A 26,077-nucleotide genomic window follows, 5' to 3' on the forward strand; every position below is an offset into this window, starting at 1 on the left:
TGATTTGATTGTTTATTTGTTGTATTTTTATCTAAATTTTTTTTTAGGTTTTGATTATTAGTTGTAACAAATTTATCAATAGCTCCCTTTTGATATTGAATTAGTTTATCTATTTTTTTTTTATTTTTTTTATTTTTTTAGTTTTTAAAATCCCGATTCATACTTTCTAGCATACATATTAAAAAATATGAAAAAAAAGATAGTCACAAGACTCACAATTCACAAACAAATATATAAAAAATATAGATATATATAAATTTATAATAACAAAAGTTAGTAAAACTAAAAAATAATTAAGAAAAAAAGAACAATATAACTTGATTTAGGAATGTTATTCTAGTTATTGACATGGGAAAGAATGACGACAATTAGAGATACAATCAAATATCTGTGACTAACCCCTCTTTTCTCTTTTTTCCCTTTTTTTAGAATAAGGGAGGAAAGAGGCTTCAAATTCTTTAATAAAAGAATCTTTAATAAAAGAAAAGTGCGTTTAAATTGAGATTTTATATTAATGAATATTGAGTCGAAAAGAAAGAAAATTGTAAAGTTGTAATGAGAGATGACTGAAAGTAATTTGTTGAGATTGTCGAGAATAAAAATATAAAAAAGAGAATATGGAAAATTTCTTCGCTTCCCTCATATAACGGCTAAATATTTATTGTGTGATGCAACTTACCGAAAAAATATTAAATATAAAGAAAAAAAAGAAAAAGAGAAAAAAGAGATGTGTATAAGATAAATAAAGAAAAAAAATATTAATGAGATATTTTAAGAGATGAATAAAAAAAATGAGATATTATTAGGAGATGAATAAAACAAATGAGATATTAAAGTTTAATGAAAAGGTAAGGAGAGAGAAAACAAAAAAATAAGATTTTTTTAGGAGAAATTTTTTAGAATTAGTGTTGGAAACAATTACAATATATATATATATATATATATATATATATATGAGGCAATTATAATATTTTGAAATCTTTTTATTGACTGGGGCTTTCGACGATCGTCTAACTCGCCTAAGGCTCGAGTCGTCCCGTTCCAACATGCATTCTCGATCTCATAAAAAAAAAATGGCTTCTGGTCCAGCATTTAGAGAGAAGATGTCAACGAATCTCTGCATTATTATGTCTTTTGTTAACTTTTTGCACGTTGATGCATTCCACTAGGGCTTGTTGAATCCATTATCCACAGGACCCATAATCAATAAGCTTTTGGCACCCAGAAAGCTTCACTGTTTCTTTGTGTGACGGCAATGTCGAAAAGGTCCTAAAATTTGAATGTATATTTAAATGTATTTTTTGTTGCACTTTCAATATACAACGTGAGTAAAAAAATGTGATTTCAAAAATATATTATGCTTATGTTTGGATGCACGTAGAATTGGAGTTTTGAAATTAAAATTAATGGATGCATATAGAATTGGAGTCTTGAAATTAAAATTAATGGAGAAAGTAATTAAAACAATAATACAAAATTTTGCAATATGCAATTAATACATTAATTTTTTTTTTTTTAGATTGTCAAAGTTATTCAACATATATATTACTAAGAATTAAGAAAAGATATCATTTAACAAATTATTGTTGATGCATTTAAATTATTCTGGTACCCTTAAATGCATTTAAATTAACCATCAAATCAATAGTATTGCATTCTCGATCTAAAATTAACACATTGTTTCAAAATTTAATTTACACAATTAACTCCTGAAATAAGTTATTGATATCTTCAAATAATGTATTAGCTTAATCAAATAAAGTCTTATGAAATAATTTGTTGATATTCTAAATTTGTTAAATATATGTGACACAAAAACACATATTGATGCCACATAAAAATCAAATTAGTACTTGCATATCATTTCTCTTAAAAAATATATATATACAAAATCAAATAAATAAAAAGTAAAAATAAAGGATGAGGACTGCCTTAACTTTCCGTTTCAAGGAATATGCAGGCATGTACCAACAAATCTAAAAAGCCATCGCCCGACACCCACCATTGGAATATATGCACAACACCGCTATTAAAGAGGCTTTTCTGTTTGTACTCTCTCTCATTACTCACTCACTTCCTCTCTCTCTCTCATAACAACCACCAAAACAAGTAGGTAGAGAGAGAGAAAAAGCTTGAGAGATTCAGTTGCAATTAATGGCGCAGATTGGGACCACCCCTGAATCAGAATCAGAGAAGTTGCTTTTGAATCAGCACACTGAGAAGCACTTCACCGCCGGCGAGGTCGTCCGTGACATCATCATCGGCGTTTCGGATGGCCTCACCGTTCCCTTTGCCCTCGCCGCCGGACTCTCAGGTGCCAACGCTACTTCGTCCGTCATTCTCACCGCCGGCATCGCCGAGGTCGCCGCCGGCGCCATCTCCATGGGACTCGGCGGGTATTGTGATACTTGTTTTGTGGTTTTACTGTAATTTCGTGTTTGATTTTGGATTTCGTTCGTGGTTGGAGATGCATGAACACTGAACAGGTGGCGAATCACGGGATCATATTAGTGTTTCCTTGAAATGGGTGCAGGTATCTAGCGGCCAAGAGCGAAGCTGATCACTACATAAAGGAACTCAAGAGAGAACAAGAAGAGATCATCACTGTCCCTGACACAGGTCCAAAAACTAATCACATTATACTAATTCACACACACACATATATATATATCTCTCTCTTTATGTGGTCATTCTTGCCTTCTTTTCCATATAATTTTGTCTTGTATTACATGTTTATATTATTTCCGCCTCTAATTTTTCTTTTTTTTTACGAAAGTTATCTCTTCTGGTCACTCCACCCAACCATCCTAACATCCTCATTTATCATTTTTGCTTAGTTGTATATAAAATCATGATCTCTTATCTACCGATGAGCATGAAATTTATCTACACGAAGCATAATTTTAAATTTTAAAAAAGTAATTATCAAAAACAAATAATAATTATATTCAACGATTATCATGTTTGGTGTGGATAAATTTCAGAGGCTGCTGAGGTTGCGGAGATATTGGCACAGTACGGTGTAGAGCCGCATGAGTATAGGCCGGTGGTGAATGCTCTCAGGAAAAACCCACAAGCATGGCTTGATTTTATGATGAAGTAAGTTTATTTCATCAAACCATCATCCTTTTTCTTTACCATAAGCCATTCATGTTTTTACACTTACTCAGTAATGTAGGTGATTTTGGAAACAATCTCAATTGTCATTTTATACTAAAAGTGACTTGGTAACATAGTTTTATTGAATATGTTCTGTAAATACATGAAAAACATTTGTTTATACTGTAGAATGATGCTACTATAATGCTTTGTTCATCTTTACATACAATTTGATCTTCCTCAGAAATCTTATAGTCTGCCAAGATCCATGGCATGAAAAAACCAGTGATTGAACAAAACTGTTGTTGCAAGTGCAGGTTCGAACTTGGATTGGAGAAGCCGGATCCAAGGAGAGCACTCCAGAGCGCGCTGACAATCGCAATTGCTTACATCGTGGGTGGATTAGTACCCCTTTTCCCTTACATGTTCATCCCAGTTGCTAGTAAGGCTGTGATTGCATCGATCGTTGTAACCTTGGGGGCATTGCTAATCTTTGGCTATGCAAAGGGTTACTTCACCGGAAATAAACCGATTAGGAGCGCTCTGCAGACTGCTCTGATTGGAGCCATTGCGTCTGCAGCTGCCTTTGGCATGGCCAAGCTTGTCCAACCATAGACACCACACCCGGTGTCATCATCCAATAAAAAAGCAGCTGCTCTTTCGACACAGTCGTTTAGCTTCCTTCAAACTTCATTTTATTTTAATCATGTTTGCTGCAGAATTATGAGCCATCAATCTTAGCATGGTAAATATTAGTTCATGTTGGTTATGTTGCTTTTTGGTCCTTGGTGATGGATGGTTGTTTTATTGTCCTTCTCAATGAGGCTTTTAGTTTTGTTCCAATTACTAATTTGGGTATGTGAATAGGATCAGCTTCTATATAAATCCTTGAAAAACAAAGATAATGCAGCATCTCTATATTTTGAAGTTGAGGTGTAGTCTTTTGGATTGTAGGGAATGGTAAGATGAAAGTTGGTTCTAGTTAAAGCTTTTATATCTAAACGTGCACCACATGTCAACCGGTTTATAACTCTTTTTCAAGAGTCCGATACCATTACACACCTCCCTAAACCGACCAATTCGGTCGGTTTACACCAAAATATTCGTTCGAGTCCGTTACACCGCAATTACGAACCATGGTCCTCATCCATAAAAAACAGAACGTTAACATTGCTCACCCATATAAAACAGGACTTTAACATTGCACCGAGCAGATTTTCATGGGGAGATGGTAAAATTGCTGAAGAACATCACAATGTAGACAGAGGGAGAGACTTCAAACAATCAAATCATGAAGAACCATAAGCTTGCACTTGACAGCTTATAGGAACTGCATTGGCAAAAGTTATAACTATGCATAATCATACATGTATGCATGCTTCAATAATACAGAGGACCTATAATGATATACAGAAACCTTAAAAACGAAATACCTAGGGTGGCACCGGCACGGTTAATTCATTCCTCTAATTCTATGTCTTGAAAGATCTATTATATAAATATTAACAAAACATGTTGAAATATCATTCAGAAAACAAATTGCTACTGTGACGATCGAAAAGATAAGTGCTGATAGAATCAGAAAACCAGGTTCCATCATGAGTTGTACTGTAAAGAGGTGTCAATTGCCCACAAAAATACCAAAACTTCAGGTCATCTCCTGGTATTATTTAGTATTGAGCAAAGATGTTTTAACGCTTGAGGCGGCGTTGAGAAGCTAGAAGTCCCATTTGTTCAGTTAGAATTACCATATTTTGAGAACCATCCAACTGCATTTTACACGCTGATGTTTCCATCTTCAAAGGCCGAGAGATCTCCAATCCTTCTGCTAAGTTTTCAAACTTAGCAGATTCTTTTAGCTGGGATCTGCAAGATGTTGATTCCATCTCCATTCCAGAGTCAATAGTATCTTCAATATCAAGCTCGGAACCATCGATTTTCTGTAAGAATGGACTAGATAAAAGACGATCCATTGTGCCATCATCATCAGTTAGATCTGGGAGGATAACCATGCCATGCTTATCTGGAGATTGAAATTCTTCCTCCAATGGAAAATCAATATTCATAAAAAAATCGTCATCTGGATTAAGACCCAATTGCAGTGATTCTTCCGAAGTTGAAATTGGTCTATAAAGATCATCCGGAGAGTCGTCAATTGGCCCTTGGTACCTTACGATCATCCCCTCAGAAGGTTCGTGATCATCTGAAACTCGTTTAAGAACACTCTTGCCCGGTTCAGCCACACGCCAGTTATTCTCTCTTGGCTGAAGCAGCTTAACCAAAAATCCAGGGTTTTGCATGGCCATCACTATGAATGAAAGCATCTGCTGCTGATTTTGTTCCATACCTTGAAGTTGATCTCTTAGGACCAGCAACTTACTCTGTGAGCTTTGCTGCTTCTGCCTCAGTTTAGCCAGTTCCTCCATAAGAGCATTTTTATCAATCTGAAGATTCTCAACTTCCTTCCACAGCCCAAAATTTTTATTTTCTTCACGTGCTTCAACATCCTTGTCTTTTTTCTGGGATGACCTCCGCTGATCCAGGCCCTGAGACGATTTCCTTCTACTAATGTTCTTCAACAACTGCTTTTGGCCTTTCATAAATCCTTCATTTGCAAATTCCCAGCGATCAGTATCAATTTTTCTGAAACCCTGAAACATTAAATGTTGCAGATGATCAGTAGGAAATAGATTAACAGTGCAGTGGCTATAAATGTGAGAACATTAACTTCCATAATCTCATCGTTTTTACTAAGCAACAACTAAGGACTTAATCCCATAGAGATTATAAATTTTCACCTGTAAATTCAATGGATGAATTACCTCTCGATCCTTTTTTTCTTACGACACGACAATCAATCATACTGAATCAGATCGGTATCGTTATATATCAACTATTTATTTTTATAATAAATATGCTTATAAGGTGAGAGTACAACTTCTGGAAAAGGCACATGTTTAATGTCTAGATATCCATCTACAAAGACTTATTATTTCTCCTCCTTTTTTCAAAATTTATGTTTATTTTATTTATTTATTTTCATTAAGAAATTACTCTCAAATGACCGGAACTAAAAAAATTGCAATGCATTTGCCGGCTTCCCCTGAAATTACTGCCCCAACCTACCCAATGGAGCCTTCATGGCATTTCCATTTTATATCCTTTACTTCAAAAATTAAAATTAAAAAGCAAAATAAAATGATTTTAAGCCAAAAAATTGAACCAAAAGATATATTATGTCCCCCAGTACTAAAAGCCTCAACTGAAAAGGTAACTTAATGGGGTATTATCTACATTAAAATGTTGACATATGGCTATATTCATGGGAGGATCTTGAACGCACATGAAAGATAACAATGAATACCCTTACCATATATATTCAACCAATGGAGCCATGCTACACACTTCCAGAATGTGATTCTCCACTTAAGACTGATCATGGGAGGCCACACTGCTTTAAACTTTTGGGATAAAAACTAAAAAGTCGACGCACATTATCTAGTTAAGGTTCAAAAGCTATGGATGACCACAAAGATTTTGAAAGTGGCAGCTATAAATGCATCACAATGGTTTTTGCTTTCCTTTCAGAGACAAGTTCTGGCATAGGCATGCAATTATCCACATCACAAGTTTCATAAACATAAATCTATAGCATAAGGGAAAAAAGCTAAAAGGGAGATCAAGGCTAGTAGGATTATGACATGGTTGGTAATCATGGAGAGTAATCTACAGACTTCTTAAATGACCCTGATCCAATGAGTGAGCGGCCCAAGCCAGAATGTCCAAAGCATGAATTAGAACCACACCACCACTCGGTCAGTTCTTTTGCCTATTTATTGACTTCCAGAACCTAAATTTGCACCCTGATTCCTTAGGTGATAAGCTACGCACATCCAATATATGCATGAGAAACATTGTTTCCTTAAAATCTATCCGTCATCTCAATGCCAGAACTAAAAAGAACTTCTTTTCTAAACTACGACTTCTAGAAAGTATTTAATTTGTTAGTTGATACTAATGGTACACAAATAAAAGTTTATTTTGCGTCAAAACTAAATCTGAACTAAAAATTGGAAAAACGCGAGCAGCAAATTTACATTGCCATTAACAAATGGATTCTAACCAAGGAAAAAGAAGGGATGACCAGCAATTAAAATCTTTGGATGATTCTAAATTGCACTACTCAAACTAAGGAAATAGATACTCTAATCCCAGCCAATCCAAAATGTGTTTAATCAGATCATTCTGGAACAACCTCCTGTTCCAGAAAGATCGCAGACTGGTATATCCAAACAGCCTTCCATGCGAACCCACACAAATTAGAAAAGCAATATGCATTTTGTATATGTGTGGGAAGAGGTGGGGCAAAATTTATGTGGCAAAATAGTCACTCAACAAAGTCTTATCTCAACCATTTACGATCGACTACATAAAACCTATTTTACCAATCTATTTTATAGTCACTTTATAGTTATATCACCTTTGTAGCATCACCTTTTATAGTCCCTCAGCCTTACTCTCAATGGGAATCATGTCACTTCCTCTCAATGATACACATCATATAACTATTGGTATTCGTGACCATGGCCAAAGAATCTTAATTGGATTTCTCCAATTTTATTTCCAATTAATGCTACAACCACCATTGAACAGTGTTCAATTACAAAATTTATCCCTTCTTCTCATAGCACATATCCATCTCCGTACTCTACCATTTCGACCAAGCTTATCACTATTATGCTCAACAAATTTATAAAATTTTCATTACGGATAATGTCAATCACACACCACAACAAAAGCACACCTTCTTTTATGCTCAACAAATTTTAAAAATTTTCATTACAGATAATATCAATTACACACACAACAAAAACACTCCTTCCTTTAACCCGTCATTCTTTAGTTCTATATACAACATCATCCTCAATCTCTCCCTACATATGAAAATTTAGCCTAGGTAACAAAATTATTTAATCTTAGCACCTCTTCACATTTGATTTTAACTATACTCTCATATGTGTTCCTAGATTTGTTAAAATTATATTCTATGCATGTAGTTTTAGTTCTTCTTATGTGAAAATCTCTTAATTCTAAGGTCCTCTTCAAACTCGTTACCTCCACGTTATAATGGAGCAATCTTAAAGTTACGCTGGGAACCATCCTGGAGTTAGTTCATCTATGACTAAGATAAAAAGTTATAATCGATTCTGAAGTAAGCCTATAGTGATTGAAAATTTATTTGTTTCCTCTGTAGTATTTCATACCATAATCACAACTCCATTTTCTATGTTCTTTTTCTTTTTGGTAGGCATACAGTCCTTTAACATAAATCTATTTGCTACTCCTTTCTTATTTTGGAACCTGCTTAATTTTCAAAGTACATTAAAAATAATAATAAAAAAATAAAATAAAAGCTTTTTTTTGACAACCAAATACAAAAAATAGCAGTAGATTAGAAAGATTCACAATTTATGGAGAAAAAGAATTTAAAATCCACAATCACAAATCAAGCACGCAATGAAAAATTCTTGATATAAACACACACATAATAAGGACGAACCATCTAAGAAGGGGAAAAAAGAAAACTAGAGAATCTCACATAGATATTGAGTTGCCTAATAAAGCTGGCGAAATTGTTGTGCTTGAAGTAATTGGGAAGCAATGCGGAGGAGAACTCAGGGGCATTCCATATGACGAAGCTGTCATCGGACGAGCTCCATGAAATCAAACCGTCCGTGGATTGATCATCGACCATCTCATAGCATTTGGACAAGAAGGCCGGTACGCCAGACCCATTCTCGGTCGTCTTCACCATAATTGACCGATCAATCCGATTCTTGCAACACAATTCGAATCAAGAAAGTATCACAGTTTTGTAGGGTTTAGAATTTCGGAACTAATTTTGATATGTTTCGATCAATTTGGGGGACTCGAATTTGAATCAGAAAAGAGAGAGCACAGAATACTTGTATAGACAGATTATATATATAGATAAAATATCAATTAGATGTATATAAATATCTTTCGACGTGTATAACATATATATATATATATATATATATATATATATATATAGGCAAAACAATGTGACAAAAAAGTCTAAAACCTAGGGAGGGAGTAAAGAATAGAATTGCGAGGAAAAGGGAAAGAAAGAGAGGATAGATTGATTCTTTGAGTGGACTGACTGACACAGGAGTCTTGCTTTTCTGTCCTGTGGAAACAGAAAAAGTTGGGAACTTTCCGGGGACAAAGTACCAGGTAAGTCCATGGGCCTGGTTCCGGTGGGCCTGAAGAAGTCGAAGTATGTATGCCAGGTATGGGCTCTGACCGACCTCGAAACTAACCTAAATAGCCCAAATCATGACCGGCCAGCCTAGCCCATAAACAAAGAGAGAAGATAATGATCTTAAGGCAAGCACCATTTTTTTTTTTTCGCGAAATATAGCCAAGCCCAAAATTTTGATTGGCCCATTGGGGCTATGTAGAAAATCTATTGGGGTTTTAAATGTGTTTGAGAAACACAATTTAAATAAATTTAATAGAAGAAGGAATCAAAAAGTTTAGGGCATGTTTGGTTTGTAATTATGAAAATAGTTTTCTATTTATATAAAACTGTACAAAAAAAACTCTGTTTAGTTTATGAAAACTCACTTATAAAAATGTTTGTTTTCAGATAAGTATAAAAAATTGGGGTTTGCTTCGTTTGTAAATCTGTAAATACTGTACTTCTCAATAATTTAGAGAACAGAAAATAGTTTTTAGAGAACAGTAATAGATATTTTTTTTGAAAATAGACTTTTTTATAACTGAGTTTTCAGAAAACTGAACCAAACAGAATTTTTTGTACAATTCCCAAGAATTCAATTAGGCATGTTTACAAAGAACTGTCTTTTATAGTTCTCTGAAAACAGTTTTCTATTTTCTGAATTCTTGAGAACTGTTTTTCAAGTACCAAACCAAGCAGATGATCTTAGGGGCCTGCTTGGTTTGTAAGTTTGAGAACAATTCTAAAAAATTCAGAAAACAAAAAATTGTTTTAAAAAAACATGCCTATATATTCTAAGTAATAACCAAGCAGATTCTTAAGCATCCATAATCCGATTCCAAAGTGACGTGGAGTGAACTTAATATCATCGTATCAACGCATGTGATCTAATAAATATTTCATCTCATTTCAAAATAAAAGATAAAGAGTTCAAATCTTTTCTAAAATTATTATAAAAGTTATTTGAGGATGTGAGGTACATTTGAGAATTTATCATCTCATTTCAAAATAAAAGATAAAGAGTTCAAATCTTTCTAAAATTATTATAAAAGTTATTTGAGAATGTGAGGTACATTTGAGAATTTATCATTTCACTTCAAAATAAAAGATAAAGAGTTCAAATCTTTCTAAAATTATTATAAAAGTTATTTGAGAATGTAAGCTACATTTGAGAATTTATCTGAGTTATATATATATATATATATATATATATATAATTTAAATATGAGTAATGATACGACAGTAATTTGCTTAGTGACAAAATTATTATATGAAAATCACATCAAACAAGAAGAGAAATCAATTTTTATCTTCATAAATTCTCATTGAAAATAAAAAAACTTTGAATTAAAATAGAGAGAACTTTGGGTTAAAATCATATTATTTCATGGTCGAACACAATTTTTAGATGTTCTAAATAATTCTTTATTAGGGAGAACAATAAACATGCAACTTAATGTTTAATAAAGTACTTATTAAGTAGCTTTTGGAAGATCTTTTATCTATAAAACTAGACCAAGTTGATTGCATAAATTTCTTATTGATCCACTTGTTAGGTACCAATTGAATATAAAGCCAAATTATACATATAGATAAATTAAGATTATGGAGAGATTATTTTTTACTTAAAAGAAGATTATGGAGAGATTTTGGGAGGAGACAAAAGAACCATTGTCGTGTACGAAATTTTATTGATTTGTTGAAAGAAACTAACTGAAAGCGAAGTGCACCGAATAGTTGTAGTAAATTGTTAGACTTATTTTTTTAATTCATTAATTATGCAACAAATAAAAAAATAAAAAATAAAAAATATTTAATTAGACAATTTATTATAAGTGTTCCGTGTGAGCATTAGTACTACTCTAATAAAATAAAATAAAGTAAAATAAAAATTTGTTAGAAAATTAACCATTATGTCATCGATTTGTTTGGAGTCATGTCTAGATCATATTTTGAAGAAGTTTTTTAGACGATAGAGACTCGTGTGCCAAATTTATAATATTTGATCATATGCCAATCATTAGCTACATACCATAGGATTCGACAATAAGGACGAGTATATCTAGTTATTGGAATTTAGTCATTGGATTGAGAGGATTATTTTATTATTCATCAATTAAAAAATAGCTTTTTTTATTTTCTGTTTTTTTTTTTTTTTTTTTTAATAAAAATTTTATTATGACTTTTGTTTTGTCACACAATGAGACACCATCTTTTCACATTATAGCTTTCAAGAAGAGTGAGAGTTCCATACATATGTTAACCAGAAACAATTCATATACGTGAAAATTTTCTTATATTGCGAATTGGCACTTTAGATTTAAAATTAGAAAAAAAATCTTTTAATTTTAAATTTAAGACACTAATGATGAGAGTTTTTGCACCAAGCACAATTCTATTGCAAAATGTATCCTAAGCTACTATTGAAATTGACGCTAAAGATACATCTGACCTCATATTTTCATTGTGTATGTATATTTTGTGTATTGATTCTTGGAAAATGATAGGGTCATCGAATAATTTTCTCGAATAAGTTCTGAATCTGATGTGTTTTTGTTCACCTCATCTACTTAAACAATTTTTAAAAAATAATTGTTTAACACGTGACAAGTATAGCCAATCACATCAAATTCGATACTAATTTGAGAATTCTTTTTCGCTTCCCTTGTCATTACTCTTGATTCTTTATGTATGTGTGTTTGCAATTGGGGTAGTTGTAGCGAAAGAAAAAAAAAGGAATTTATTTAGAAAAGGAAAGTTAAAAAAAATTGGTATGTGATTGTGTGTGTATATAGATGTGAGATTGTATATTATCTCTGTATATAGAAAATCATAATTTTTCTCTCTCTACATATACATCAATACACATAAACACACCCAATTATTCAACTTTCCTTTTCTAAATCAATCCTTTAACACCCTGACTACAATCCCAAACAGACCGATTGCAATCACACACAATTCAACTTTCCTTTTCTAAATAAATTTCTTTTTTTCTTTGGGAGTGAAAGTTAAAAATGTAATTTTATTATTTATATAGGTATGTAGGTGTAAAGGTTAAAAATGTAATTTTATTATTTAAATAGCTAAAATAATAAGCCAAAGAGTAATAAAGCTTCAAAGGGTGTCATTATAATTAACCCTTAAAAAATTAGGGGCACCAATAATTTGGAGGAGATTCAGTATTCAAAATATCACTATCTAAAAATACGAAAAAAATAGAAATAAAAATATAATCACTAAAAAAAGATATATACAAAAAAAATCAGGTAAATTGGAGTCCGATAGAATTTGACAAAAAACGATTATGGTAAGTTATTTCCTATATAAATGCAGCTGTTCCCATATAATTTGACAACAAGCTTGGAGTACGTTTGGATTTGGACTTAGTGATGGCAGACAATGTTATTCATACCATTCTCAAGGACGAAGCTCTTCAGAAGGTTAGCCACTCTCTCAATGTGTTTTATATATAATATATATATATATATGTGTGTGTGTATTATACCATATTTGCTTACTGATTTGTTTTTTTGTCTTTTTGGGAGGTAACAGTACATCTTAGATACAAGTACATATCCAAGAGAGCATGAGCAACTCAAGAAAATCAGAGAAGTCACGTTCAACAAATATGGCAGCAAGTAACTACATATACATACATATATATATATATACACACACACACACAGATGTATATAATTCCTACACTAGATGCATGAAGTTTGGAAATTTAATTTGTTGTAGAGCGATCATGGGTGTGCCAGCAGATGAAGGGCTGTTCTTGTCTATGCTACTAAAAATAATGAATGCAAAGAGGACATTGGAGATTGGTGTTTTTACTGGCTATTCCCTTCTTACCACTGCCCTTGCTTTGCCTCATGATGGTCAGGTTAGTATATTGGTAACACACACACCCACCTAAAAATAATGAATCCAAAGAGGACATTGGAGATTGGTGTTTTTACTGGCTATTCCCTTCTTACCACTGCCCTTGGCTTTGCCTCATGGTGGTCAGGTTAGTATATTGGTCTCACACGCACACACACCTAGTGGCGTTCAACTGTCCCGGTGAGCAGTTTGTAATATACTCACTTTTAATCCTAGTCTTAGAATCTAATTTTACAGTAATTAATCATATAATTGAAAGTTGAAACATAGAAGGCACAACGTTTGAAAAAAAATAAATGAAAAAATAAATTCATTAATTCCCTTCCCTACTGCCAAAAAAGAAATAAGTAAGTCCTATTTTTTTAATTTCCATTATGTAAGCACCTAGTCATCCGATCATTGTCATCCAAGTCACTTCATCTATTCTAATGATAAATTATGTAAGCACCTAGTCATCCGATCATTGTCATCCGAGTCAAATTCGAAAAAGAAAGCATGATTTTTTCTTGTTCCGTTTGAAAGTGTGAAATTTTCTTGTTCTAATGATAATTATACATTTCTTTTTGGTAATTAATGCGAACAAGGGATTAAAATATATAAAAAAATACTATCTATAATTGTATCATTACTCTCTCTTTTTAAAATTTTTTCTCTTAATATGGTTACATATGTTGTGAAAAAAAAATATTTGATTTGTAGCCTCTCATATATATTCAACAAATTAACTTTTGAACTTTTAATTTATCCTAATTGAAGTACGAAATTATGAATTGAATTGTCCATTTCAACCTATAATGTAGTATTGAACACGTTTTAGTCTCTTAATTGAGATTCGTTTTTTGCAATCTCTTAATTGAGATCAATTTCTTCAAATTATCACTTTTATATATATATATATATTGAGACCAATTAATTAATTAACGGCGAGTGATAATTTGAAGAAATTGATCTCAATTAAGAGATTGCAAAAAAAAATCTCAATTAAGAGACTAAAACGTGTTCAATACTACATTATAGGTTGAAATGGACAATTCAATTCATAATTTCTGAGTAATGGACAATTCAATTCATAATTTCTGAGTATTCATATGTATCACACTATGATAGTAATATATATGTACCTCAAACAATTCAATTCATAATTTCTGAGTATTCATATGTATCACACCATGATAGTAATATATATGTACCTCAATTAGGATAAATTAAAAGTTCAAAAGTTAATTTGTTGAATATGAGAGGCTACAAATCAAATATTTTCACTCCAGAGAAAATTTAAAAAAGTTCAAAAGTTAATTTGTTGAATATGTGAGACTACACCTCAAATATTTTTCACACCATATATAACCATATTAAGAGAATTTTTTTTAAAAAGAAGTAATGATACTCAAATATTTTTCATTTATATTTTAGGAAACTTGTTTCTTTTTATTACCATTATATATTAGGAAATGACAAAATTAGACATGTTTTTAAGGGAAATAAACTAAAACCAAATTGGTTAGGTTTTTCTTCTATAGGCAAACAAAAATTCATTTCGCAAAGCATACCAATTATATATATATATATATATATATATATATATATATATATATTTCCAATCCCTTCAACCGCGTTAAGGTTGAAACATAGAAGGCAACCACGTTTGTGTTTGAAAAGATAAATCCCTTCATTACCGCTAAGCTAATAAAATTACTTATTTAATTTTTTTTTCAGACGTGATTGTCTTCTATGTTTCAAACTTCTATAGTTGAAGAACTTCTATAGTTGAAGGGATTGGAAATATATATATATATATTTTTAATTGATATGCTTTGCGAAGCGGTCTGATAGGAAATTTTTTTGTTGAATTCTTATATAAGAAAAGCCTAGCCAATTTGGTTTTAGTTTATTTCTATAATTTTGTCATTTCCTATTAATAATATATGATGGTAATAAAAAAAACAAGTTTCTTGAACTATAAAAAGGAAAAATTGATTAATTAATTATAGTAGAATTAGATTTTAAAGTCAGCATTAAAAGTGAGTATACTCCCTACTAAACAAATTTAAAGATGTGGCTGAATATTAATTTGTCCCTGAACATAGGACAAATTAATGTTCAAAATTATAGCTACAGCGATTTGTTGTGGAAGTATCGGACATATATGTATTAAAAAAATATTGATTTATGATTCAAAGACGTAAGACATTGCTACAAGAATACAAGAAACTAACTCCATTTTACGTGACTAACCAAAATTTGTAGTCTAATAGCATTTTTTTTTTACCTTAAACAGATTATAGCGATAGACCCTGATCGAGAAGCATACGAGATAGGATTGCCATTCATTAAAAAGGCTGGTGTGGAGCACAAGATCAACTTCATTGAGTCAGATGCCACTTCTGTCTTGAATGAAATGTTGAGCAATGTAAGTATATATATATAATAAAGTTAATTAAACTGTCATTTAAGGAAGGAAAGTTGAACCTTGCATTAATGTATATAATCTTGGATACTAAATTCATATGCCTATCTATATATATATATATATATAATTGATCGGCAGGGAAAGAATGAAATGATGTTCGACTTTGTGTTTGTTGATGCTGACAAGCCCAACTACATACGATACCATGAACAAGTAATGAAACTGGTAAAGATTGGAGGTGTGATTGCATATGATAACACTCTATGGTACTCTACCGTTGCTTGCCATGAAAATGAAGTGACGGATCAGCGTATACGTGACAACCGGAAGGCCATAATCCACCTCAACAATTTCCTGGTCTCCGACGCCAGAATCGAAATCTCCCAAGTTTCCATTGGCGATGGTGTCACCTTGTGCAGGCGTATCGTCTAGCTAGCCAAGAATTAAGATCATATGCGTGTGTTACTGTGTGTTTTGTTTGTTTCCATTAAACTGGTTTTATATCATTCATGTGCGTGTTTGCTAGTTACTTATCGTTAATTACCATATGTGGATTGCAATATATTACCCACCAGACCCAACCGAATGCAGATTAGAAACAACAGAAAAGAAGCCCAAGGCCACACAGGGCCCAAACGAAGCCTCGTTAGGGATGAAAGGATTGAAATGGGGCATACCCAACCAGACCCAAACACCAAGCTCAGCCCAAACCACCACCGCCCAATTCCCCAACCCACCAATGTTATTTTTTACCTTCCCCAAAAAACCAAAAAAACAAAAGGGCTTAAAATATGGGACACCTCTAACATTCTCCTCTTACTCTTACTCTTACTCTTATTGTCCTACCGAGCGCTTAACATGATACCAAATTAAGAACGGTTTGATTTTGATATCAAGTGTAACGGACAGGGTACTTCGTGATCAAACTAAAACACTTTTACATACCCATTTCACTTTCTATGCTGATCCAACTGGGACACATCTAACATTTAAGAGTAAAGCCAATGCATGTATAGTATTGATCCTCTGAATAGACTCCATGAGTCACTCCCAATTAGAAGACAGGTGATAAAAGTGATCGATCATAATAAAACAAGAATTGTGCTGATGGACCAATATTGACATCGATTATCCAAGTCATGAGCAGGCAACATTGTACCTGGTACAGTTTTTGATCTTTTCTAATCTCATAGCATAAATATATATATATATGATGAAACCTGCGAGTTTACTACTGAGGAGGCGAGAGGGGCGGTGGGATCACACTGAGCTCGCTGAGTCTAGCGTGCATGGCATCGATGTAAGCTGTGGTTTCTTGCAGTGGTTTCTCCATGGCTTCCTTCAGCTTCCCTAGTGCCATGCAATAACCTTCCTGTCCATTCATTTATAAACCCTAATCATTAAATTCTTCAATAACAATTTTTAGAAAAAAAAAAAATAGAAGCTAACACTTTTTCTTTTCCCTTTGTGTGTGTGTGTTTCGAATTAGCATAAACTATGTTGTTTTCAGGGGATTTTTTATTTTTATTTTCATTTCTACTATCTTCTTATAAATTGTAAATTTTATTTGGCTATTTTTGTTTTAATCGGCTACTTAATTAACATGGCCATCCTCAATTTATGCACATGCAAAGGTCCCCATATGACCAACTAAATTGGCCAATATTTAAAACAATTACCACAATTGTATCCTTTAATCTCCTTTTGTTCCATTTGGCATGCAGTAAATAATCGATCTACCTGAGATCGGAAGTGTGTGGGTGTATATATATATGTGTGTGTGGCCATTAATTGTTTCCAATCATACAAATATCAGTTTCATAAATATTGATGCATGCTGCGATGATATATACAAGGTTGGGTGTGAGTAAGGGAATCCATACATACCATAAAGTTATCGAGGTCTGAGCATTTGGAAATGGCAGCATTGAGCTTCATATTAGCTTGATTCAATGCAGTTGTTATACCAACCTCTCCAGTATCACCTAAGGCAACCTGAAATCAACCTTACTTTAAGAGAGAGAGAGAGAGATAGATTCACCATATATCTAATATTCTATCTACACATGTAACTACCAATCTGACTATGTGGTTGTAAATTAAGTGCCAATCAACTCTACTTATGGCCATCTACACATCACCTATATATCTAACGATCTCCTAATTGTAATGCATGTAAATGGCAGTCATCTAATTTTCAACTGTACAGATTTGGATTTAATATGAATATGACCCAGAAAGGTTAGGGATCAATTAATATATACAGCCAATTAAATCTCAGCATATATATAACATGAAAACAACCCTAAATCAATCATATATATGTACATCGTCACTATAAAAAAGACACCCTATTCACATCTCCCGTGTATGCCACTTCATCTTGTGCCATTACATTGCTTATGCAACGACTTTGCATAGCTTTACGCAATAATTACATTACATCGTTTATGCAACGACTCTTTTTATGTGTTCATTCCACTCCGTTGTATTAGTAATCTACACACACGTGCCACAGGATTTGGATTCATTCAAGTGACATGTCATAATACCAATATATGTAATATCCTTATATGTAACACTCCTCGATCTTTAATTTTAAAACGTAAAAAGAATAAACGAAAGGAAAACCAAATAAATCCCTAATCGGTTAATCCATTTTTAGTTGATGCAGTTATAACATAGACATATTTAAGTTGTAAGGAGATGGTATCTCCTAATTATAGGGTCGAAGGCCGGATTGAAGTATTGAACTCATTTAACCAACTGAAAATAGCGCGCGCGCACACTGACACACATATATCAGATGGATATATATGTAACATAAGATGGGAAGATCAGGGCAATTTTGTACATGTTTAAACACTGTGACCTTTCTTTTAACTGGAATTCCTTCTAGATTCGATGTAGTACAAGCTGTGACCTTACGTGCAAATTTACAGGGAAAAAACTAATATTCCATATAGTACAAGCTAGCAAATGGAAGAAATGAAACAACAAAACAAATTAAGTATGAAATTAAATATAAATATATATATGTGTGTGTGTGTGTGTGTCTATACCTTGAGACAGTTCAAGTGTGCTTCAATCAGCAGCCCATACAAAGGGTGGCCTGAGATTCTCTTCTTCAACATTTCATCATCTTCTTCTACTGCTTCTTCTCCTCCCAACCTCGCACTTTCATTCTCAGAACACTGACCTTCCATCTCTCTCGTAGTAATTGTAGCTATCTCATGTTATGACAGTTTGTGTTTTAAAAGACATGTATTTAATGCATTGCTACTTCTATTTATTTATGGAAAATACTTGAGTCATGCCCAGTCAAGGTGGATATGGGTTATACCCATTTTTTAGGGTTAAACTCGGTAGATCTATTTTTTTCCTCTCTTTGTTTCTATCTGTGTATCTTTATCTACAATTTTCTTTTTCTTCAGCCACCAATCATACCAAACCTAATATTCCCATTATGTCCTCCACTACTCCGCTTTATATTGGATTTCGATTTGGTCTTAGCAAGGATTGATTCATTTTCTTAAAACAGGTATATTAAAACATTATATTTATCCAGTCTGTAATTTTTCTCTCTTTCAAATAGCTTAAATCGAGTAAGAGATTTTGTTCAAATTTTGAGTTTTGTTTTTTGCTTTCAAAAACAAGGACAAGGACAAGGACAATGGTTTCTGTTCCGTTTCTCTTGCTCTCATTCTTATTTACAGAAAAAATTACGTAGGAAATAAAAATAAGATAGAAACCATAGAATTAAGTGAAAAAGGAATAACTTTCATATATAACATGCATAAAAACAGTTGGGGTAGATTTAAAAAAAGGGAGAAATAGAAATTGTTAGTTCAATATTTTTAAGGATAGTTTTCTATCTTAAGAAAATTAAAAATAACATAAAAAGGTAGAAAATACAATTTTTCATGAGTTAATTAAAAATAACATTCAAAGTTGAGTAAAGAAAAAAATAGATCGGTCGGGTTTAACTATAAAAAATCGATATAACCTATGTTTTGTATTTTTTTAAATTTAAAAGAGATGTCAACCTCTTATTGGAACACGTTAGTGTGCATGATACAATTTGTCTTGATGGAACATGATTGAAGCATTGTCCTTTATTTATTGGAAAATACTTGAGTCCTGCCCCATCAAGATAGATTGTGTCCTACACACTACCGTATCCCAGCAAGAGGTTGATACTTCTTTTAAACTTAAAAAAAATACAAAACATGGGTTATACCCATTTTTTAGGGTTAAACCAACAGTTCTATTTTTTTCCCTCTCTTTGCTCTCATATGTGTATCTTTATCTACATCTTTCTTTTTTCTTAGCCGCCAATCATTCCAAACCTAATATTCTCATTGTGTCCTTCACCATCCGCTTCAGATTGAATTTCGATTTCGATTTGGGCTGAATAAGGATTGGTTCATTTTCTTAAAACAGGTATGTTAAAACATTATATTTGTCTAGCATGTAATTTTTCTCTCTTTCAAATAGCTTAAATCGAGTAAGAGATTTTGTTCAAAATTTAAATTTTTTTTGCTTTCAAAAACAAGGGCAATGATTTCTGTTATGTTCCTTTTGCTCCCATTCTTATTTACACAAAAAGGTATGTAGGAAATAAAAATAAGATAGAAACCGTAAATTGAGTGAAAAAAGGAAAACTTTCATATATAGCATGTATAAAAAACAATTGAGATAGATTTAAAAAAAGGAGAAATAGAAATGGTTAATTCAATTTTTTTTTAAGAATAGTTTTCTATCTTAAGAAGATTAAAAATAACATAAAAAGGTAGAAAGTTAATTAAAAATAACATTCAAAATTGAGTAAGGAAAAAAAAAAGATCTCTTGGGTTTAAGTATAAAAAATATATATAACTCATATTTTGTATTTTTTAAAGTTTAAAAGAGGTGTCAACCTCTTATTGAGACACGTTAGTGTGCAAGACATCATTTTTCTTGATGAGACAGGACTGAAGCATTGTCCTTATTTATTTACTCATTTTAAGCAATCAACTCTCATAATACACTTTAAAAAGACTTTAAACTCTCTACCTTTTGTTCTGAAACTAAAATAACACTAGTTCATATGTATTTCATTCTTTTTTTCCTTACATATCTTATTCTTCCTTTTTCTATATATAACCAATCAGGAAAGAAAAAAAAGACAATAGTTTAAAATAAAAGTAAAAAAAGATAATAAATATATGTAACAAAGGAAAGAAAGAAAGTTATTAGGTATACTTAGAATAGAAAAGAAAGGAAAAATAATTTAAAAGGATAATTTGATTTTAAAATTAAAGTTTTATAATTTTAAATAAATTGACATTAATTACAATTTTTATAATTAATTTTTCAACCACCTGTGGATAGCACTCGTCGTTATGTTGGTAGTTTTAAAATTCACTACCTACCGTTCAAAATTTTAAATACATATCATCCACGAATAAAAAATTTGTCTATCAAGATGGAGACCAAATTATTATTGCGAATCCACATGCATGACCACCATTTCAATGTACGTACATGTATTTGATTATTTGGGTTTGATTTCTGTCCTCTGCTTTTGGAGAGCTCTCGTATTGATAAAATTTTCAAAATTAACCTTGGATTGAGGGATCTGGAAGGATAGTGACCAGTGAGGGAAAAAAAAAAACATGATAATGTAGATTGCATTTGGATGGTTTAAAATGAGTGAAAGAAAAGTTTTGAAAGGAATAAGGAGTGATAATTATCTTCTCAAAAATAAAAAAATTGACAGCAAAAGTATTGGAAGGGATAAGGGTTAAGTTTTATAATTTTGAAATTGTTCATGATAATTAGAAGGTAAAAATTATTATTCCACTCATATTTTGTTTAATTTAAAAGGTATAATAATAATTTGGTTGTTATTATTTTTTTTCTCTACTCAATCTTATGTAAATAAGAATACTATTATTTCCTTTCTTTTTTTTCTTACCTATTCAAACATTATTACATATTGTTGTTATACTTTTCTTTCTTTTCTCTCGTAACCGTTGTTATCATTTTCTTTCGTCTAAACAATTTTGTGCATACAATGAGATAGAACATTTTCTTCAATTGAAAAAAGAAAATATATGAAAAATATAAAATAATTTTTTTTATTTTATAATTTTGTTATGAATTTTTAATGAACTATTGTAATCAAACAATCCTTTTGATTTGTAACTTTCTAAAAATTAAAAGTTTATTTCCATATATATAATCAAAGAACTCAAGACGTGACATGGTGCCCAACCTTAGTGGTAATTGCACAAAGCCCAATGTCAAAATTTAGAACCCGAGTAAGTAATGACTGTTTCCGTTTGTATCCAATACATCCAAACTGGTACTAAGTACGGTCAATTGCTGAGTCTGGTCTAGTTTTGGAAGCAAGTCACTTCACCACTACCCAAAATATAAAAAATAAATCACTGGACCAGTGCATGCAGAAGTAAGCTTTTATGGTTCCTCATCTTTTTTTTTTCTTTTTTTTTTAATTTTTTTTTTAACCATGTAAGGAATACAACATGTATTCCTCCTGTGTACTCGTATTAACGAAGACTTTTTTATTTTATTTATTTTTCTTTATTTATTTATTTTTGTAAAGATAAGAATTTTAAGAGTAAGTAATTAATTAGAAGGAGTAGAGTGTAAAGTTCCAACACAAACTTTTAAACACGGGAAGCAATCTAATCACTCGAACAATATGGTACTTGAAAGAGCATTTCAGCTGATCACTGTTGTAAAAATGGAACCGAAGTATATGGTGTTTCATGTTGTACTGTTCATTCTCACTGCAACAGATCTAGTAAACTGTTGGTTGAACTGTTCATTCTCACTGCAACAGATCTAGTAAACTGTTCATGAAATTTAGGCCAGTACGTTGGTACTGTTGATAGTTACTGTTTGAGTAGTACTATATATATATATAAGTGGACTCTAAGTCGCAGAGTTTGCTGCAGTCAGCGTACATCTTAGAGCCCACTAATATATATATAGTACTAGTAAAGCATATGAACTGAATGTGATCGATGTACGTTACTCTAACTTTTACTCATATCACACATTATAACTCACATAATTAGAGAATTAACATGAACAACTTACCAAAATAATACTGTAGTAATAATAATAACATGAGTGAGCATTGGGCATCTCACTACATTTTCTCTTCATTGGTAGGGTTATGCTTATAAGCTTCAGTCCTACATGCCATTCTCTTACCTAGCTAGCTAAATATGTATATACAGAATTGCTCACCTACTTATTGGTGTGCAGAAAAATGTATGCACATCTCAAGTAATAATCGTTAAATTTCATTGAACAGTTAAAAAGTTAGTTTATTATTTCATATCTAACTGTTAAGATTTAATTCATATATAAATTCTTTACATACCAATGAACAGGTGAATAGTCTTATATATGTGTGTGTATATATACATATATATATCACTATGCATTGTGATCATTAGATGTAAAAAAGGTAATTATCAAAAATATATATCAATCACATCCAACAGACATTAATTCACTTAAGGTGTGGATGAATTTTTTACTTAGTGATAAGTAAGAGATCAATTTTGTGATATACTATCTCCGTCCCATTTTATATGTCGGCTTCGGAAACCGTGACTCACAAAATTGTGAGTCACGGTTCCCAAAGCCAACATGTAAAATGGAACAGAAATAATATACAATTAGGTAAATTCAAGAGTGAGGAGTCATTATGTTTTACTCCACTTATACATAGCTTCGATAACTTGGATATATGTTATGGTATTATGTTTTACTCCACTTATACATAGCTTGGATAAATCGAATATATGTTATGGTCTTTTTTTTTTGTTTTTTTTTTTTTTTTTTTTTTTTAGAGGCGATTTCAATAAACAGTATTTAATAAGAATTTTTTACACAAATTACTGGAAAAAATAAAAAGAAGAATAATTTTTACACAATAATTAATAAGATGGACTGTCTCTCCTCTTACACTGTTTCAATCAATGTTTTAGTTAGTTTTAAAAGCAGTTCGACACTTTTTATCATTTTCACTTGTATATATGATTAAGAAATTACACCAAGATTGTTTGGTAGCTTTGTTTTTATATGTGATGAATATAACTCCAGAAGAACAAAAAGGCCAAGAAGCCCAATTTGGGCTCGAATAAGAAAACTGGGACAGAAATTGGGCTACACCTACCGAACCCAGCAAGCAAAACAACCAAAGCCCAAGCTAGACTATGACTAACACAATAAATGACCAGCTTGAGACCATCAAATAGGAGAAGATATTGAGTGAGGCCGGCGTCCGTATGCCTACTCCGTCAGAATACATTATTTTAGTTAGTTGAGAGAAATTTTCTATTTGAGTGAGACATATTTTATTAAATAATTTATTCGGATTGAATAAATATGTTAATGACATGGCATGTCTTGCTCATTCAAAATTTACTCACTAAATAGATGCTAATTAAGAGCATTAAAATAAGTGGGTGAATCAAGTATAAGTGCAATACACGAAATGTCAATAACTCATTTTAAACGAGGTAGAAAACAGGAGCTAGTTGGATTACCCGGAACAATTCGACCATCAAAAGTTAATTTTATAAGAGGGAGATAAAAAATTTCCCTCAACTAACTTAGAATAATGTATTTTAGTTAATATACAAGTTAATTAGAATACATTGTTCTATACTGGTTTTATTCTCAACATTGGACAGTCAATATATAAGTTAGAGATAAGAAAACCAATTTCCGAAGTTTGAAATTAAATAAAAGATGAGGAGAACTCAAATTCAAATTAGAAAACTCCTCAAATCCTCAACAAATCGCAAGAGCTGAAAGGCCATGTCTATAAGAACGATATTGACCAAGAAAAAGGTTTGTACAATTAATTCACAAAACTTTCTGTTTTAATTATTTACTCTAATCATTGACTTTATCATCTTAGAGTTTTTTGACAAGCATTACACGGATATCATTTAACAATGCTTGTATGAGATAAAAATGAATGGTTATGATGAGTTTTATATTTAGAAAATGATACGTAGTTATCCTTTGGGAGAAAAAAAAACAAAGAATCATGATGATAGATTCATGACATCAATCTCAAATCACATAAAAATCGTTGGGGGTTGCTTGGCTGTGGGACTAGGTAGCATTAATCTTTTAACTTTTTTGTGTTCTTATGGCGTCAAGAATAGTGTGGCACTTCTCAAATCTTATAGTAAGGATTTGGCAATTCGTCATCTTTTTCTTTTCTTGACAAATTAAAGAGAGTCGACTTACAGATTTAAATCACATAAAATTGGAATAAGAGCGAATTCGAGAGTAAAAAGTATGAGAATGACCGAATTAAGTCATAAATAGTGAAATTTTGAATCAAAACGTGAAAGTAGGAGTGCGTTTGGAACATGAGTAACACTCACTGATAAGAATTTTGCGACGTAATTAAGGACATACCAAAGCCACACAATTTTTAAACGAACATTGACGTCATATTGAAGAAAAAAAAATTAAATGAAAGGGAGGGAAGGAAGTATGACTGAGACATCTATAAGGAAGAGATTAAACGTTTCATTCGAGAATGAAAAAAACTAAAAATTTATTTTGAACGGTAGAATAAAAAGAAAGATAAATTTTTAAATAATTTTTACCATTAAGCTCATTCTTTACTTTATTTATGATATTTATTAAATATTTATAAAAAAATATGTAATAATTTAAAAATTTCATAATAGACCATTTGTTTCTCTCTACAAGTTTGTGAAAACTTACTTTCTATTATCATTTCTTTTTTTATATTATCTTTATTCCTTATTTTTTAATTTTTCTTCCACCACTCTTTTTTTTGTCTTGCTACCGAACATAGCATTTGTCTAGTTGGGATAGCGTTTTACCACGGGCTTTGCCAATTTATTAGATGCCCATCCACTCAGCCTTATCTGTTTTGGAAATGTGAAAACTTTGTCCCCTTAACAAATTTGAAAAATGAAACATGTCGATATGATAGATCCCCACGTGTGCACATGGCACTATATTTTGAGCTTATCCATTACCAATTAATTTCCATTGATTTGAATAGTGGGCCCCACCCAATTCTGATATAGGTAGTAGAGATCCAATGCGATATACAGCTGTACTGCAGTACTGGCGACTTGCTTTGTTGCTTTGGAGGATCGAATGCAGCAAGTGTCGATTGTGTCGGACGGACCCGATACTTCGTCATATCCAGTTATCGACAGCTAAAACCGGACAAAATAAATAGATCCAAAATTCCAATCTGTGTTTTTTATTTTAAATTTTTTAATATTTTTTTTTGGGTCAAATATAACCAATTGAAAATTATTGTGTTAAAAAATAAATATGACATGTTAAAAGTAAATATAATATATTGAGAAGTGTACCGTACTATT

General features: G+C 31.8%; 4 protein-coding genes across 5 annotated transcripts; 2 read left to right on the forward strand and 2 right to left on the reverse strand.

Moving 5' to 3' along the window:
- Positions 1-1,966: 1,966 nt before the first annotated feature.
- Positions 1,967-3,945, forward strand: LOC132302460 (vacuolar iron transporter 1). The gene is made up of 4 exons (XM_059799330.1): positions 1,967-2,396; positions 2,534-2,619; positions 2,985-3,099; positions 3,417-3,945. The coding sequence occupies exons 1-4, from the start codon at positions 2,155-2,157 to the stop codon at positions 3,712-3,714; spliced, it is 741 nt and encodes a 246-aa protein (XP_059655313.1). The 5' UTR covers positions 1,967-2,154; the 3' UTR covers positions 3,715-3,945.
- A 426-nt stretch (positions 3,946-4,371) lies between these two features.
- Positions 4,372-9,322, reverse strand: LOC132302459 (heat stress transcription factor A-8). The gene is made up of 2 exons (XM_059799329.1): positions 8,699-9,322; positions 4,372-5,750 (listed from the first exon to the last, which is right to left on the reverse strand). Exons 1-2 carry the CDS (start codon positions 8,912-8,914, stop codon positions 4,791-4,793), a joined length of 1,176 nt encoding a protein of 391 aa, XP_059655312.1. The 5' UTR covers positions 8,915-9,322; the 3' UTR covers positions 4,372-4,790.
- Positions 9,323-12,756: 3,434 nt separating this feature from the next.
- On the forward strand, positions 12,757-16,094 carry LOC132305547 (caffeoyl-CoA O-methyltransferase-like). Its single transcript, XM_059803178.1, has 5 exons — positions 12,757-12,807; positions 12,920-13,005; positions 13,109-13,253; positions 15,531-15,662; positions 15,807-16,094. Exons 1-5 carry the CDS (start codon positions 12,757-12,759, stop codon positions 16,092-16,094), a joined length of 702 nt encoding a protein of 233 aa, XP_059659161.1.
- Positions 16,095-16,747: 653 nt separating this feature from the next.
- LOC132305548 (uncharacterized) lies at positions 16,748-18,907 on the reverse strand. 2 transcript variants are annotated; one of them, XR_009481626.1, is made up of 2 exons: positions 17,550-17,651; positions 16,748-17,034 (listed from the first exon to the last, which is right to left on the reverse strand). XR_009481626.1 is itself a non-coding variant. In XM_059803179.1 (2 exons), the coding sequence occupies exons 1-2, from the start codon at positions 18,866-18,868 to the stop codon at positions 16,894-16,896; spliced, it is 285 nt and encodes a 94-aa protein (XP_059659162.1). In that variant the 5' UTR covers positions 18,869-18,907; the 3' UTR covers positions 16,748-16,893. The 2 variants fall into 2 exon arrangements, 1 of the variants encoding a protein (XP_059659162.1); XM_059803179.1 differs by lacking the exon at positions 17,550-17,651 and adding an exon at positions 18,725-18,907.
- Positions 18,908-26,077: the final 7,170 nt, after the last annotated feature.

Source organism: Cornus florida, unplaced genomic scaffold (genome assembly GCF_030987335.1).
Source record: "Cornus florida cultivar Cherokee Brave unplaced genomic scaffold, ASM3098733v1 CherokeeBrave_3.0.0_Hap2_Chr04, whole genome shotgun sequence".
Taxonomy (NCBI): domain Eukaryota; kingdom Viridiplantae; phylum Streptophyta; class Magnoliopsida; order Cornales; family Cornaceae; genus Cornus; species Cornus florida.

Bases quoted from the DNA above. Each gene is read 5' to 3' on its own strand.
- LOC132305547 (XM_059803178.1), top strand. From the start codon at position 12,757: ATGGCAGACAATGTTATTCATACCATTCTCAAGGACGAAGCTCTTCAG. The intron at 12,808-12,919 runs GTTAGCCACTCT...GGGAGGTAACAG, and splicing joins AGGACGAAGCTCTTCAGAAG to TACATCTTAGATACAAGTAC. The intron at 15,663-15,806 runs GTAAGTATATAT...CGGCAGGGAAAG, and splicing joins TGAATGAAATGTTGAGCAAT to AATGAAATGATGTTCGACTT.
- LOC132305548 (XM_059803179.1), bottom strand. From the start codon at position 18,868: ATGGAAGGTCAGTGTTCTGAGAATGAAAGTGCGAGGTTGGGAGGAGAA. The intron at 17,035-18,724 runs GTATAGACACAC...ATGAATGGACAG, and splicing joins CACACTTGAACTGTCTCAAG to GAAGGTTATTGCATGGCACT.
- LOC132302460 (XM_059799330.1), top strand. From the start codon at position 2,155: ATGGCGCAGATTGGGACCACCCCTGAATCAGAATCAGAGAAGTTGCTT. The intron at 2,620-2,984 runs GTCCAAAAACTA...GATAAATTTCAG, and splicing joins CATCACTGTCCCTGACACAG to AGGCTGCTGAGGTTGCGGAG. The intron at 3,100-3,416 runs GTAAGTTTATTT...TTGCAAGTGCAG, and splicing joins TGGCTTGATTTTATGATGAA to GTTCGAACTTGGATTGGAGA.
- LOC132302459 (XM_059799329.1), bottom strand. From the start codon at position 8,914: ATGGTGAAGACGACCGAGAATGGGTCTGGCGTACCGGCCTTCTTGTCC. The intron at 5,751-8,698 runs GTGAGATTCTCT...TTAATGTTTCAG, and splicing joins TTAGGCAACTCAATATCTAT to GGTTTCAGAAAAATTGATAC.